General features: G+C 43.5%; 1 protein-coding gene across 1 annotated transcript; it reads right to left on the bottom strand.

The window, feature by feature from the left end:
- Window positions 1-4,538: 4,538 nt before the first annotated feature.
- LOC109167022 (shikimate O-hydroxycinnamoyltransferase-like) lies at window positions 4,539-6,322 on the bottom strand. The gene is made up of 2 exons (XM_019315920.1): window positions 5,841-6,322; window positions 4,539-5,606 (listed from the first exon to the last, which is right to left on the bottom strand). Exons 1-2 carry the CDS (start codon window positions 6,285-6,287, stop codon window positions 4,650-4,652), a joined length of 1,404 nt encoding a protein of 467 aa, XP_019171465.1. The 5' UTR covers window positions 6,288-6,322; the 3' UTR covers window positions 4,539-4,649.
- Window positions 6,323-13,408: the final 7,086 nt, after the last annotated feature.

Genomic DNA, 13,408 nt, shown 5'->3' with positions numbered 1-13,408 from the left:
GTGGTCCACCAATTTTTAGGATAAATGGCCAAAACTTTCACTACATTGGTAGTCTCTTGCCGGTCGACGGGAAAAAACCCCATTTTGCCCAGTTGTATATATATGATACTAATAATGAACTTAGTAATCGTATCAATTCTGTAAGGTACGTACCTGTTAATTAATTATATGTATACGTACAAGCATATTATACCGCACATCCATTCATATTATATGTGCATAATTCAATTGATTTTTTTGTCTCTTTCTAGGCCAGATGGTGAGCAAAACGGAATCCATGTAGAGATTGTTAATGATATTCAAGAAGTGTTGGATACATGTAATGTCTTGGTCAAATCATTCCGCATGGCACGATCTGAGCTACAAATGAATCCACTTGCTGAGGTCAAAATAAAATTGCTTGGGAAGAGATCAAAGGATGCCAGAACATACAATTTGCCGCAAGTTTCTGAAGTGGCAGCATTAATTGTCGGTGATATTGATACAAATATTGGAGAACGGGACATTATGGTGGAGACGAAAAGTGGCCTCTTGCAAAGAATTAGTGAATTAAATCCAGCTTACTTGCCGATGCAATACCCTCTGTTGTTTTCGTATGGTGAGGACGGATACAGGGAAGACATCCCCTTCTCTACATTAAAAGGAAACACAACTGGTCGTCAAAGGATAAGTCCTCGAGAATATTTTGCATACCGTATAATGTCGAGGGTCTCTGAGGTATCTACTTTATTGCATTCAAAGAGGTTATTCCAACAATTTCTGGTAGATGCCTATACAATGGTGGAGTCAGGAAGGTTAATCTATATAAGGACACACCAAAAAAGTTTGAGGTGCGAATCGTATAATTGCTTGAATGATGCATTAACACGCGGTGAAGTTGACCCCACTACTCAAGGAAAGAGAATAATATTGCCTTCGAGTTTTACAGGGGGTGCTAGATACATGATTCAAAATTACCAGGACGCCATGGCGATATGTAGATTGGTCGGATATCCTGATCTGTTTATCACATTCACATGCAACCCCAAGTGGCCTGAGGTACAACGCTTTTTGAATGATAGAAAGTTAAAACCTGAAGATCGTCCTGACATCATATGTAGATTATTCAAAATGAAATTGGATGCTCTAATCTCAGACTGTAGGAAGAACAAGTTATTTGGACCAGTAATGGGAGGTACGTTAATTAAATGCCGCTATTTCAAGATGTGCGAGAAAATTCACTGTACCTATTATTTGCTCTATTCTAATTTATTATTTCTTCTTATTTATTAACAGTGATATATACCATAGAGTTCCAAAAAAGAGGATTACCGCATGCTCATATTCTCCTGTTTCTGGATAAAATCAATGGAACCCATTCTGTCGAAAAATTGGACCACATTATTTCAGCTGAGTTACCTGATCAAGAAGCTGACGCAGAATACTACAAAGTTGTTGAGGAGTTTATGATGCATGGACCTTGCGGGAAAGCCAGGTTGACTTCTCCATGTATGTCGAATGGTAAATGTACTAAACATTTCCCCAAAAAGTTTGTTAATTGCACAACTTTTGATGAGGATGGTTATCCTATATATCGGAGAAGACACAATGGTCGTTCCGTGACGCGCAATGGGATTAACTTGGATAATAGGTACGTTGTACCACACAATAGGCATTTGTTGTTAAAGTATAGGGCTCATATTAATGTTGAATGGTGCAATCAGTCCCGTTCAATCAAGTACCTGTTCAAGTACATGAACAAGGGTCACGACAGGGTTACAGCAGAGTTTTACAGGACCAGCAATGATCAAGATGGACCGCAGGTTATTGATGAAATCAGTATGTACTATGATTGTAGGTACATATCGCCGTGTGAAGCATCGTGGCGGTTGTTCGGTTTTGATATACAGTTTAGGACACCACCAGTGGAACGATTGAGCTTTCACTTGCCGAATCAACAAAGTGTTGTTTTCGCAGATGATGATCCCGTTGACAACATTCTCAGCCGGCCAACAATCTTACAAAGCATGTTCCTGGAATGGTTTGAGGCAAATAAAACCTACCCTGAAGCAAGGAATTTGACATATGCTGAAATGCCAACGAAATTTGTATGGAAGAAAGATATTAGAAAATGGCAGCCAAGGAAAAGAGGATTTTCAATCGGTAGAGTATTCTATGTGCCTCCTGGGTCAGGGGAGATATTTTATTTGAGGTGTCTTTTGAATAAAGTCAAAGGTCCCACAAGTTATTTAGACATACAAAAAGTTGATGGGGTCGAATATGAATCTTTTAGGGATGCGTGTTGTGCTAGAGGATTAGTAGATGACGACAGGGAATATGTTCATGCTATAGAAGAAGCAAGTCACTGGGCAACACCTGTGAATTTGAGAAGATTGTTTGTCACTCTCTTGATGACTAACTCGATAGCAAAACCAGAGGTGGTGTGGGAAGCTGCGTGGATTCATTTGTCCGACGATGCACAATTCAAGATTAGACAAGAATTGGGAATTCCAGGTATTGTATTTTTTCATTTTTACTGTTACGATACAATTTGACCAAAAAAATTATAATAGTTGTTAATAATGTTATCACAGATTGGATTATATCAGAAGATGAAAAGAAGAATTTTGCACTTACGGAGATAGAAATAATGCTTTCAGCTATGGGAAAAAGTCTGAAAGACTTTCAAGGGATGCCCATACCCGATTTAGTTAATCATTCTAGAACAACTAATCGGCTGATATAGGAGGAATTGGCATATGATGTTAATGTAATGAAGGAAGAGAATGATACTTTGGTGGAGAAACTAACTGAAGAGCAAAGAACAATATATGACAACGTATTGCAAGATGCTGAGAATAATCTTGGAGGACTTTTTTTTGTTTATGAATACGGTGGAACGGGAAAAACATTCTTGTGGAGAGCATTATCTTCGGCTCTAAGGTCTAAGGGTGAGATAGTTTTGAACGTTGCATCGAGTGGCATAGCTTCTCTTCTATTACCCGGAGGAAGAACTGCCCATTCAAGGTTCGCAATACCCATCGCTGTTAACGAAGATTCAACCTGCAATATCAGCCAAAGCAGTCCTTTGGCACACTTGATCATGCAATGTAAGTTGATCATTTGGGATGAGGCACCAATGATGCATAAATTCTGCTTTGAAGCGTTGGACTGCTCTATGAGAGATATAATGCGTGCCAAGAATCCAAACAGCTTTGATATGACTTTTGGTGGAAAAACAGTGGTGTTAGGTGGAGATTTCAGACAGATTCTACCAGTCATTCCAAAGGGCACGAGGCAAGATATTGTGCTAGCAAGTATAAATTCTTCCTATCTTTGGAGAAGCTGTAAAGTGTTTAGGTTAACAAAGAATCTAGGGCTTAGGGCTTTGAAATCAGATAGTGAAGTTCAAGAGATTGCGGATTTTGCAAAGTGGATTGCTAATATAGGTGATGGAACAATTGGTGATTCAATGGATGGAGAATCTGAGATAAATATTCCGGAACAATTTTTGCTCAACTGTGGAGAGGATCCTATTGCTACAATTGTTGATAGCACATTCCCTATGTTTCAAAGTGGCCACAGAGATCATGAATATCTAAAAGATCGTGCGATACTTGCGCCAACTTTGGATGTTGTAGATACAGTCAACGAATACATGAATGACTATAACAACGCTGAAGGAAGGACGTATCTCAGTTGTGATTCGGTATGCAAATCTGATTCTAATGTTGACATGCTTGCTGATCTGCACACCCCGGAATTTTTAAATGGCTTACGATGTTCTGGAGTTCCAAATCACTCATTGACTCTAAAAGTTGGCTCCCCAGTTATGCTCTTAAGAAATATTGATCACTCATTGGGATTGTGCAATGGTACAAGGATGATTATTTCAAAGTTGGCGGATCATGTTTTAGAAGCTCAAATACTGTCTGGATCAAGTGCTGGTACAAAGGTCTTAATTCCAAGGATGTCATTAACACCTTCTGATCCAAGATTGCCGTTTAAATTCCAAAGAAAGCAATTTCCGCTGATATTGTCATATGCAATGGCAATAAATAAAAGTCAAGGCCAAACACTGTCCAACGTGGATTTGTTTTTGAAGAGGCCGATTTTTAATCATGGTCAAATGTATGTAGCATTGTCAAGAGTTAATAATCCTAAGGGATTAAAAATTCTTATTTATGACGAAAATGTACAATCGAAAAATACGACTACAAACGTCGTATATAAAGAAGTATTCAATAATGTTTAATACATTTGAATTGATTTGAGGCAGTGTTTTTTTATTATACAATAATATATATTATATGGTTGAAATATATTGCCGTGCATCGCACGGGTGGAACTATTAGTTTATTCAATTCAACAAATTTGGTAGATCTAACCTACATTAACTGTCTAATAATTATGATAATTTAAGTCAGTTAGATATGCACATCAGACAACATTAAATGTCATTTAGTGCTCCATAAGAAGTCAATAGAGCGCTGCACATCAAGCAATGTGTCAGTTAATTGTGTCTAGTCAAACACTTAATAATGCAGAATAACATTTTTTTTAAAAAAATTATTACAAGTCTTTACATTACACTTATTTAATGTATATATTATGTTGTATAACGAGACTGAATTATGAATGATGAGATGGAGATCGACGGTGGTGGATGATCAATTGAAGTTGAGATGATCTGAAGTAAAAGGTTTGAAGACGTGTGAGGCATAAGTCTCTATCAATTCCACCTTCTCTTTCTGCAGATGCATGTAAACAATCCAATCTCCGTTCCCTTTCGGACTTGGCATCGGCATTACGTATCCCGATTGCCCACCCCACGGAAAATGATACGATCCAAACGCCGGCTTCCCCCAACCAAAATCTATCTTTCTCACCGGAAACCGCTGCCCCGACGACACCACCAACGCCGCTCCGTCAACGCAGTCGTGTACTTTCGGTATGGCCGGCTCGGGGCGGTGAGCCTCCACCCAATCTATTAGCCCAAGGAAATGGTCCCCCGTCAGAGCTTCCTCTAAGAACTCGTGCACGGCGGATGCCACCCAACTCAACGGCTTTTCTCTCAGTTCTTTAATCGTTTTCTCTTCAAATGGAAACGAAAGAACGTTTCCGAAGTACCCTTGTAAAAATTTGGCCTTATTTTCGTCGCCGATGCTTAGTCTAGTCCTCCCGTCTACCACGATCCCCAACTTGAAATTCTTGAAATTCCGGCGACTCTTCCCTGAGGCAACTGTTTTCCATAGGAAGGCACAGAATGCTTCGAGCTTCGTCCTCCTTGGGTGTTTTAATTCGTCCGCGGAGTAATGGTTGGCTTGTGATTGGAGCTCCCTGATTTGTTCTGCGGCGACACAGTATATGCGGCTTATCTTGGGTTCTTCCACTGCCTCCGGTTGGAGTGATGAGATTGGTACGTACATGTTGTCGAGGGAGAGATCGTAGTGGGCGGGGCGCCGTGGGAAAAGAAATGATCGCCGGAAACATGGTAGCTGAGATAGTTGCTTCGCCTGAGCTATTTCCGACCAAGATACCAGAAACATGTTGGCAGAGTAGGCATCGGCCACCCGATGATCAAACTTAACTGCCACCACTATTCCTCCGCATTTCAGTTCTGTAGCCTGTTACATCATATACTACAAAAATCACTCTTATATATATATAAATGATGATACTACCAGCTATATATATAGTTCTATATTTTTTTTCCCTAAACATACAGGTTTAGGAAGCCTGAAAGGTTGAGTTAAACAACTTTCACTATTTTGTGAGTAAAAGTCAGGACGACATGTTTACATATATGCATGCAAAAACAATAGGAATAGTTAAACAACTTCAAATCCATTATATTTTACCTGAACGGAAAGGACGCCTTGCTTCTTCTTGGGAACGAGCTTGCCTTCAACGCTGTCATCAGGTTTATACAAGTTCAGTTTTCTGAGCTCCACATCAGCAAATGCTTGGACGAAATCTACGCCTCGGTTATTGCAAATCAGCTCCGGTTCTCCGGCGAGGTTTTGCTCCACCTCTCCGGCCAGCGCATAGAAGGAGACCAGCGCCTCAGACAAGGCCGCCTTGAGAGTATTCACCATCCAACCAAACGTAGTCGCATGTTCTTCGGTCGTGGTTTGAGCCGAAGCCGCCGCAGGTTTTTGGTAACAGAAGAAAACCCCGACGTCGACAGGAGGCAAGAGCAAGTCGAGGTTGGAATGTGGGAGATAATGCGGCTCTTGCACTGGCAGCGCCGCTGCTACCACCTCATTCTTCGTCACGCTCACGTTGAAGTTGCTGTTAGAAGCCATAGTTTTTATTTTCTTAGTTGTTCTTCTTGTGGCAATATGAGCGAAAGTGGGATGGGAATCCATAGAAACTATTGGTATGTATTTATAGCCAAACATTCGATGACCGGAGCTCCGGTTAGCCTGGAATTAGTTTGTCGAATAATTAACTTGATTACTTACAACCGCTACAAGATAGTGGAAAGGACAAATTAGTGCCCACAAAAAGCAAATTATACCATGGTCCAGGGTTTATATTTTATTGTAGACTATAATACAAAATAACATTTAGATTATGTGGTTGTCGTTAATATATTATGTGCATTCAGTTAAATAAATTGAATACACATAATATATATTAACTAAATACATATAATGTGTTAATTGCAAACATATAAAAAGGGTCCAAAAAAGGAACTCCAAAACACGAACATGACTGTCCAAAAATCTTCCGCCGAAGGCAAATTATTGTGTGGATCAAGGTTTAAAACGATGTCGTTTTGATGTTAAAAGAAAAATTCGTTGTTTCACACGCGTGTTAGAATAATGAACATTTTGGATAAGATAATATATTTTATGAGTTAAAATAATGTACTTTATATGTGCTTGAATAATGAAATTTTTGGGGTAAGATAGTGTATTTTATAAATTAGAATAATATATAATGTACTTTATGTATTAGTATAATGAAATTTCTGGAGTAAAATAATGTATTTTATTAATTAGAATAATATACTTGGTATGGAACACGGTACACAGGTGTGTGGATACTAAACTGGTGCCTAATCATTTACGTGAACAAGAATAATGCCGTAGCCGATTAGAACTTCTTCTCTCTCTCTAGTCTCTGCCCTGTGGCCTGTACCCACTAAATATTTGGTAAGAAGTTGAATGGCCTATTAATAGCCACAAACTGGTAATAATCTTCCCTTTTTCCTTGCTGCGCTGATTATTGAGATTAACGTAACGTCAAACATTACACACTGTCTCTGCTAGTAATCACAAAGGAAAACAAATTAAAGAAGTTGAGTTAATCGTTAACCAAACAAATTAAGACATCTAACAATGATAACTGTTGGTCCCGATTGGGTTGTGATTGGCGCATATTTGTCATGCGTCATACATGTGACATGACAACTTTCGAAAAGAACAGTATCTCCAAAAGTTGTAATTTTCCTCCCAACTATTTTTCCCTTCTTTCTCCCATTTTTTTTTTTTTTATTCATTGGAGATGCCCTTAAAATTTTGATGAAAATTGAATTTTCTATATAGAATGGTGTATTGCATTCAAAAAAAAAAATATAGAATGGTGTATTGTATTGGGTCATATTTATTTATGGGGCCGTTTCACGTTTTAAATCCATATGGCCTCACAATCTCTTATTAATGTTGTTGTTATACCACTTGATGAGATTATGGACCAATACAATTAGTTCAAGAAGTGGTATTATATTAGCATTTTCAATTCAATGATGCAACCCAATAACGAGCGTTTGTTCGGGGACATTGTAAGAATATTATGAGACAACTATTAAGAACCATAAAGGCTACCTTAATTTAGGTAGTGATCGAAAACATGTACCTTAATTGTCAATCAATCATTTATAGAGAACTTTGCAATCATCATAGACAACTAATAAATAGGAGGATGACGATGATGGATTTAATTCTCCGGGGGTAGCCCGAATTATTAAACCCGGATAAGTATACGTACGAAATAAATAATATGACGCAGGGATATAATAAGGTCGCGGGGATCGTAGGTCGCAGGGACCGTATATTGTATTAATTATCGCTAATAAGCTATTACAAGGCTTGATTAGGACAATAAGGCTAGAAGATAGCAATTTAGGAATCTATTGTGTTGTGTAATGATCAGGGCCCTTTGTTAGGACAAGGAGGGAGCTTTTTATACCATCTCAACCCCCAACCGCACCCCTAGAACCGGGGGTGGTTAGATCAGCCCGCTTTGACCGCATCCCCTCCGGGACCGGGACCGGGTCCAAAGCGGGGCGACTCGGCATGGCCGAGTCGGGCATGTGCCGAGCTCGGCCTAGCCGAGTCCACCATGGACCGGCTCGGCTCGGCAGTAGCCGGGTCCATGGTGACGAGCTCGGGTGTACCGAGCTCGTCCGTGGCCGGGCTCGGCCCATGGCCGAGTTGCTTTGGGCCGAGGCGCCTCGGGTCCGTCTCTCCGGGTCGGTTCGTTCCGGGTCCAATATATCCATCACGAGTCCCCCACTCTCTTCGTTGTGATAAGTCGACAACGATAGAGAGTAGACACCTTGCGAGCCGACTCCTGCGACCGAGCTCACCATGACCGAGGCACCTTGGGCTGAGCACGGGGCCCCACCACTATGCCCTGGGTCTATTCCATACTTCCTTGTTTCGCTTTCCCAGGTCGGTTTGCTCCAATCGTAATATATCCATCATGAGCGAGACTTCTTCTCTTCCGCATTCCTCTTTGTCCGACTTTGGTGTGATTCCATCGCAATCGGGACTTCTTCTCTTCCGCAAGAACACTAACAAGTCTTGGACTCCCTGGCATCGTGTATGAGACTTTAATTTCTGAGTTCACTTTTGGGCGAGCTCATGAGGTAGTCGTCCTCCTCTTGGGTGAGCTCATGAGGTAGCCCCTCTTGGGCCGAGGTGCCTTGTGTCGAGGCGTCTTTGGCCGAGGTTTGTTAATGAAGGAGAGTAAACACGAGTCGCACTCCATGGGTCCGAGCCCCACACGGCCAACCCCAATGTGCCCGACCCCAACGTGACCGTCCCCAACGTGGCCGACACGTTGACCGACCCCAACGTGGCCGACCCCAACGTGGCCGACCCCAACGTGACTGACCCCAACGTGGCCGACCCCAACGTGACCGACCCCAACGTGGCCGACCCTAACGTGGCCGACCCCAACGTAACCGACCCCAACATGGCCGACCCCAACGTGGCCGACCCCAATGTAACCGACCCCAACGTGGCCGACCCCAACCTCAAGGATTAGACTTGATAGCGGCTTGATTAGCGTCATCCCTTCTTTATCATATGGGTTCCGTCTTCTGCTCCACCATTTTGTACTTTTCCTAACATGCCTCTCCCCCCGGAGGTAGGCACATTTGTATCTCTCCTCCGGGAGGTGGGCACATTTTGTCTCCCCTCCGGGAGGTGGGCACATTTTATGACTCCCCTCCGGGAGGTGGGCATATTTTATGTCTCCCCTCCGGGAGGTGGGCATATCTTATGGCCCCCTCCGGGAGGTGTGTCCTTTTGTACCTTGCTTTGATAAGCATGCTTCCCCTCCCGGAGGTGGGCACATTTTATATCTCCCCTCCGGTAGGTACTTCCTTTTGTCTTTGCTTTGTTAAACATGTTCCCCTCCCGGAGGTAGGCACCTTTTTTAGTTTCCCGTCTGTGAGGTGGGCACATTGTATTGACTTGGCGTTTTGAATGGACAATCAGCTCTCCCTTATTAGCACAATGCCTTATGTTAACCGTTTGAGCCTAGTCCCCCTGGACTAAGCCACCGGGCACCTCCGCCGGGGTTGGTACGCGAGGTCGGACCTCGTGCCCCCTTAGGGTACGTTAGCCGCTTGAGCCTAGTCCTACCGGACTAAGCCACCGGGCTCTTCCGTCGGGGTTGGTACGCGAGGTCGGACCTCGTGCCCCCTTAGGGTACGTTAGCCATTTGAGCCTAGTCCTACCGGACTAAGCCACCGGGCTCTTCCGTCGGGGTTGGTACGCGAGGTCGGACCTCGTGCCCCCTTAGGGTGCGCTACCCGCATGAGCTAAGTCCTACCCGACTAAGTCATCAGACTCTCCCGTCGGGGTTGGTACGCGAGGTCGGACCTCGTGCCCCCTTAGGGTGCGCAAGCCGCTTGGGCCGAGTCCTGCCGGACTAAGCCACCGAGCTCTTCCGTCGGGGTTGGTACGCGAGGTCGGACCTCGTGTCCCCTTAGGGTACGTTAGCCGCTTGAGCCTAGTCCTACCGGATTAAGCCACCGGGCTCTTCCGTCGGGGTTGGTACGCGAGGTCGGACCTCGTGCCCCCTTAGGGTGCGCTACCCGCATGAGCTAAGTCCTGCCGAACTAAGTCATCGGACTCTCCCGTCGGGGTTGGTACGCGAGGTCGGACCTCGTGCCCCCTTAGGGTGCGCAAGCCGCTTGGGCCGAGTCCTGCCGGACTAAGCCACCGAGCTCTTCCGTCGGGGTTGGTACGCGAGGTCGGACCTCGTGCCCCCTTAGGGTACGCTACCCGCATGAGCCAAGTCCTGCCGGACTAAGCCATCGGGCTCTCCCGTCGGGGTTGGTACGCGAGGTCGGACCTCGTTCCCCCTTAGGGTACGCTTGGGGAGGTCGGGTGAGTACTCGATTCTTACAACATCGTTGGAGGGACTTGAAACGTCATTGGAGGGGACGCTCCACCTCTTAAAACGTTGTAGGATGAGACGTCCCACCTCTTGGAAGATCATTGGAGAGGATGGATCACCTTTGCCACATCTTTGGAGGGGACGCTCCACCTCTTAAAACGTCGTTGGAGGAGACGTTCCCCCTCTTGAAACATCATTGGAGAGGACGGATGACCTCTTGAAACATCATTGGAGAGGACGGATCACCTCTTACAACATCTTTGGAGGGAATGCTCCACCTCTTAAAACATCATTACAGGGGACGGACCCCCCGGTGGACTGGGCAGGTCCCTTTGTGGACCTCCTCTATGACTGACACCTAATGTAGCAAGGTGTCATTGGAGGACTCCTTGTAGTGTATATCACGGGGGACTATGTAGGTTCTCCCCACCGGTTTGGCTTCGACCTTGTCAAGGGGCAAGCAACCCATAACATGTTCTTCCGTTAGGTAGTGAGTGGGGCGTCCCCCATGTACTACCGTTAGGTAAATGACAAGGTCGGGGGCGGTACGCACGACCGCAACCATGGGTTAAAAGAACATATGTCAATATTTGAGCTCCTGGGGTTCGGGGGAGCCGGGTGCTCGACCTATCACGCCCCCTTGGGAGGGGCGGGGTAGCGCACCCTTTGTGTGGCCTCCAGACCGTCGTGCGCACCTCCTTTGGGACCCTCTGTGAGGTGAGCCAAAGTCGTAGAGGATTGCTAAAGGGTAACCGCCCCCTCCTGTAGCGGGGCGAGATTTGGAGGAGGGGCGATGGAAGATGGCACCCCACCACTGCGATGGTTGGTGAGGTGATCTCTCAAGTCCCCGACCTAGTGGAGGCAGCCGGTTGGAGGCTGGGGCGTTGGGGCCATTCTCGGTCGCGGCGAGCTGGGTGCCACGGGAACCGTTGGTGTGGTCGAGAGTTGGATCTCGACCTTATCATGGTAGCTGGTCGCGGTGGACCAATGAATATAGAACACGCTTGAGCTGGTACAGCAGCTCTCAACAAGAGCACCAATGATGGATTTAATTCCCCGGGGGTAGCCCGAATTATTAAACCCGGATAAGTATATGTACGAAATAAATAATATGACGCAGGGATATAATAAGGTCGCGGGGACCGTAGGTCGCAGGGACCGTATATTGTATTAATTATCGCTAATAAGCTATTACAAGGCTTGATTAGGACAATAAGGCTAGAAGATAGCAATTTAGGAATCTATTGTGTTGTGTAATGATCAGGGCCCTTTGTTAGGACAAGGAGGGAGCTTTTTATACCATCTCAACCCCCAACCGCACCCCTAGAACCGGGGGTGGTTAGATCGGCCCGCTTTGACCGCATCCCCTCCGGGACCGGGACCGGGTCCAAAGCGGGCCGACTCGGCATGGCCGAGTCGGGCATGTGCCGAGTCAGGCAGGGCCGTCCCTGGCCATGTCTGGCCAGGGCAAGCGCACAGGGCCCCCAAATTTTGGGGGCCCCAAATATTACGTACATTGCATATATGTGCATTGTGCCCCCAAATTTTGGGGGCACTTTTATTTTTAAAAAAATTATTATTTTATATTTATATTTTATATATTAGTGTAGGTGTAATTTATGTATAAAGAAATTAAGACGGTCTAAAATTCTAAAAAGTTTACGTATAGAGTTATAGTCCTATAACTTATAGGAATTGAGGCGGGTCTATTTGATTATTGTAAAAATTATTATATATAAAGAGTAAAAAATTACTCTTATTCCTATTATAATGCATACACGCAAGATTTGTATTCATAACGCAAGAATTCGATCGGTCTTAATAATTATTAATTCGAAGTGCGTTGTTTGTGCATTTGGCATCCTCAATTTTTTTATTCTTCATGATAAATGTATGAAGGTATGTAAATAATTAAATATTTTAATTCTTTAATTTTATTCAAAATTTTAAAATTATTAATTCAATAACTAACCCTAGCTAGGAATTTTTTTGATTGGTGAATAACAATATAATTTCTTGTATTTTGATACTACAAAATTAGTCTTAACTATTTTCATTACTGTTGTTATGCATAAAGAAGTTTTTTAAAGTTGAAGTTGTTGAAATCTTACTTATGATCAACTATATTGTAAAAAAAAACTCAATGAATTGGTGAATAATTTTACATCTAAATATGACTGAAGAGGAAGAATGTCACTTTTCAAGTGAAATTTTGAATAATAAATTTTTTATAGACTATTATATATATTTTTTGGTACAATACAATATATCTTTTATATATTTATAATTATACAAAAAGGGGGCCAATGTTAATTTTCGTACAGGACCCCAATTTTCTTAAGAACGGCCCTGGAGTCGGGCATGTGCCGAGCTCGGCCTAGCCGAGTCCACCATGGACCGGCTCGACTCGGCAGTAGCTGGGTCCATGGTGACGAGCTCGGGTGTACCGAGCTCGTCCGTGGCCGGGCTCGACCCATGGCCGAGGCGCCTCGGGTCCGTCTCTCCGGGTCGGTTCGTTCCGGGTCCAATATATCCATCAGAAGGTATAAGCTAAACATTTTCAATTCACTTTATCAATGATAACGTTATACTTTCTTAATCTATTTGAACAATACGATCATATTGTACGTAATAAAATTTTATTGCGAGATAAGATATAATTATTTTTCATCATTTTCTCTTTGAGTTAATTATATATTATCGCCACTAAAAGATTTTTTTTTTTTTTTACTTTGAATTTAATTTCCTTAAAAATAAATTTATCAATTATTTATTTATTAATTAT

The sequence above is a fragment of the Ipomoea nil genome, unplaced genomic scaffold, assembly GCF_001879475.1.
Source record: "Ipomoea nil cultivar Tokyo-kokei standard unplaced genomic scaffold, Asagao_1.1 scaffold3147, whole genome shotgun sequence".
In the NCBI taxonomy this organism is placed as follows: domain Eukaryota; kingdom Viridiplantae; phylum Streptophyta; class Magnoliopsida; order Solanales; family Convolvulaceae; genus Ipomoea; species Ipomoea nil.
The sequence above is the reverse complement of the archived record's forward strand: the minus strand, read 5'-3'. Positions and strand labels throughout refer to the sequence as shown.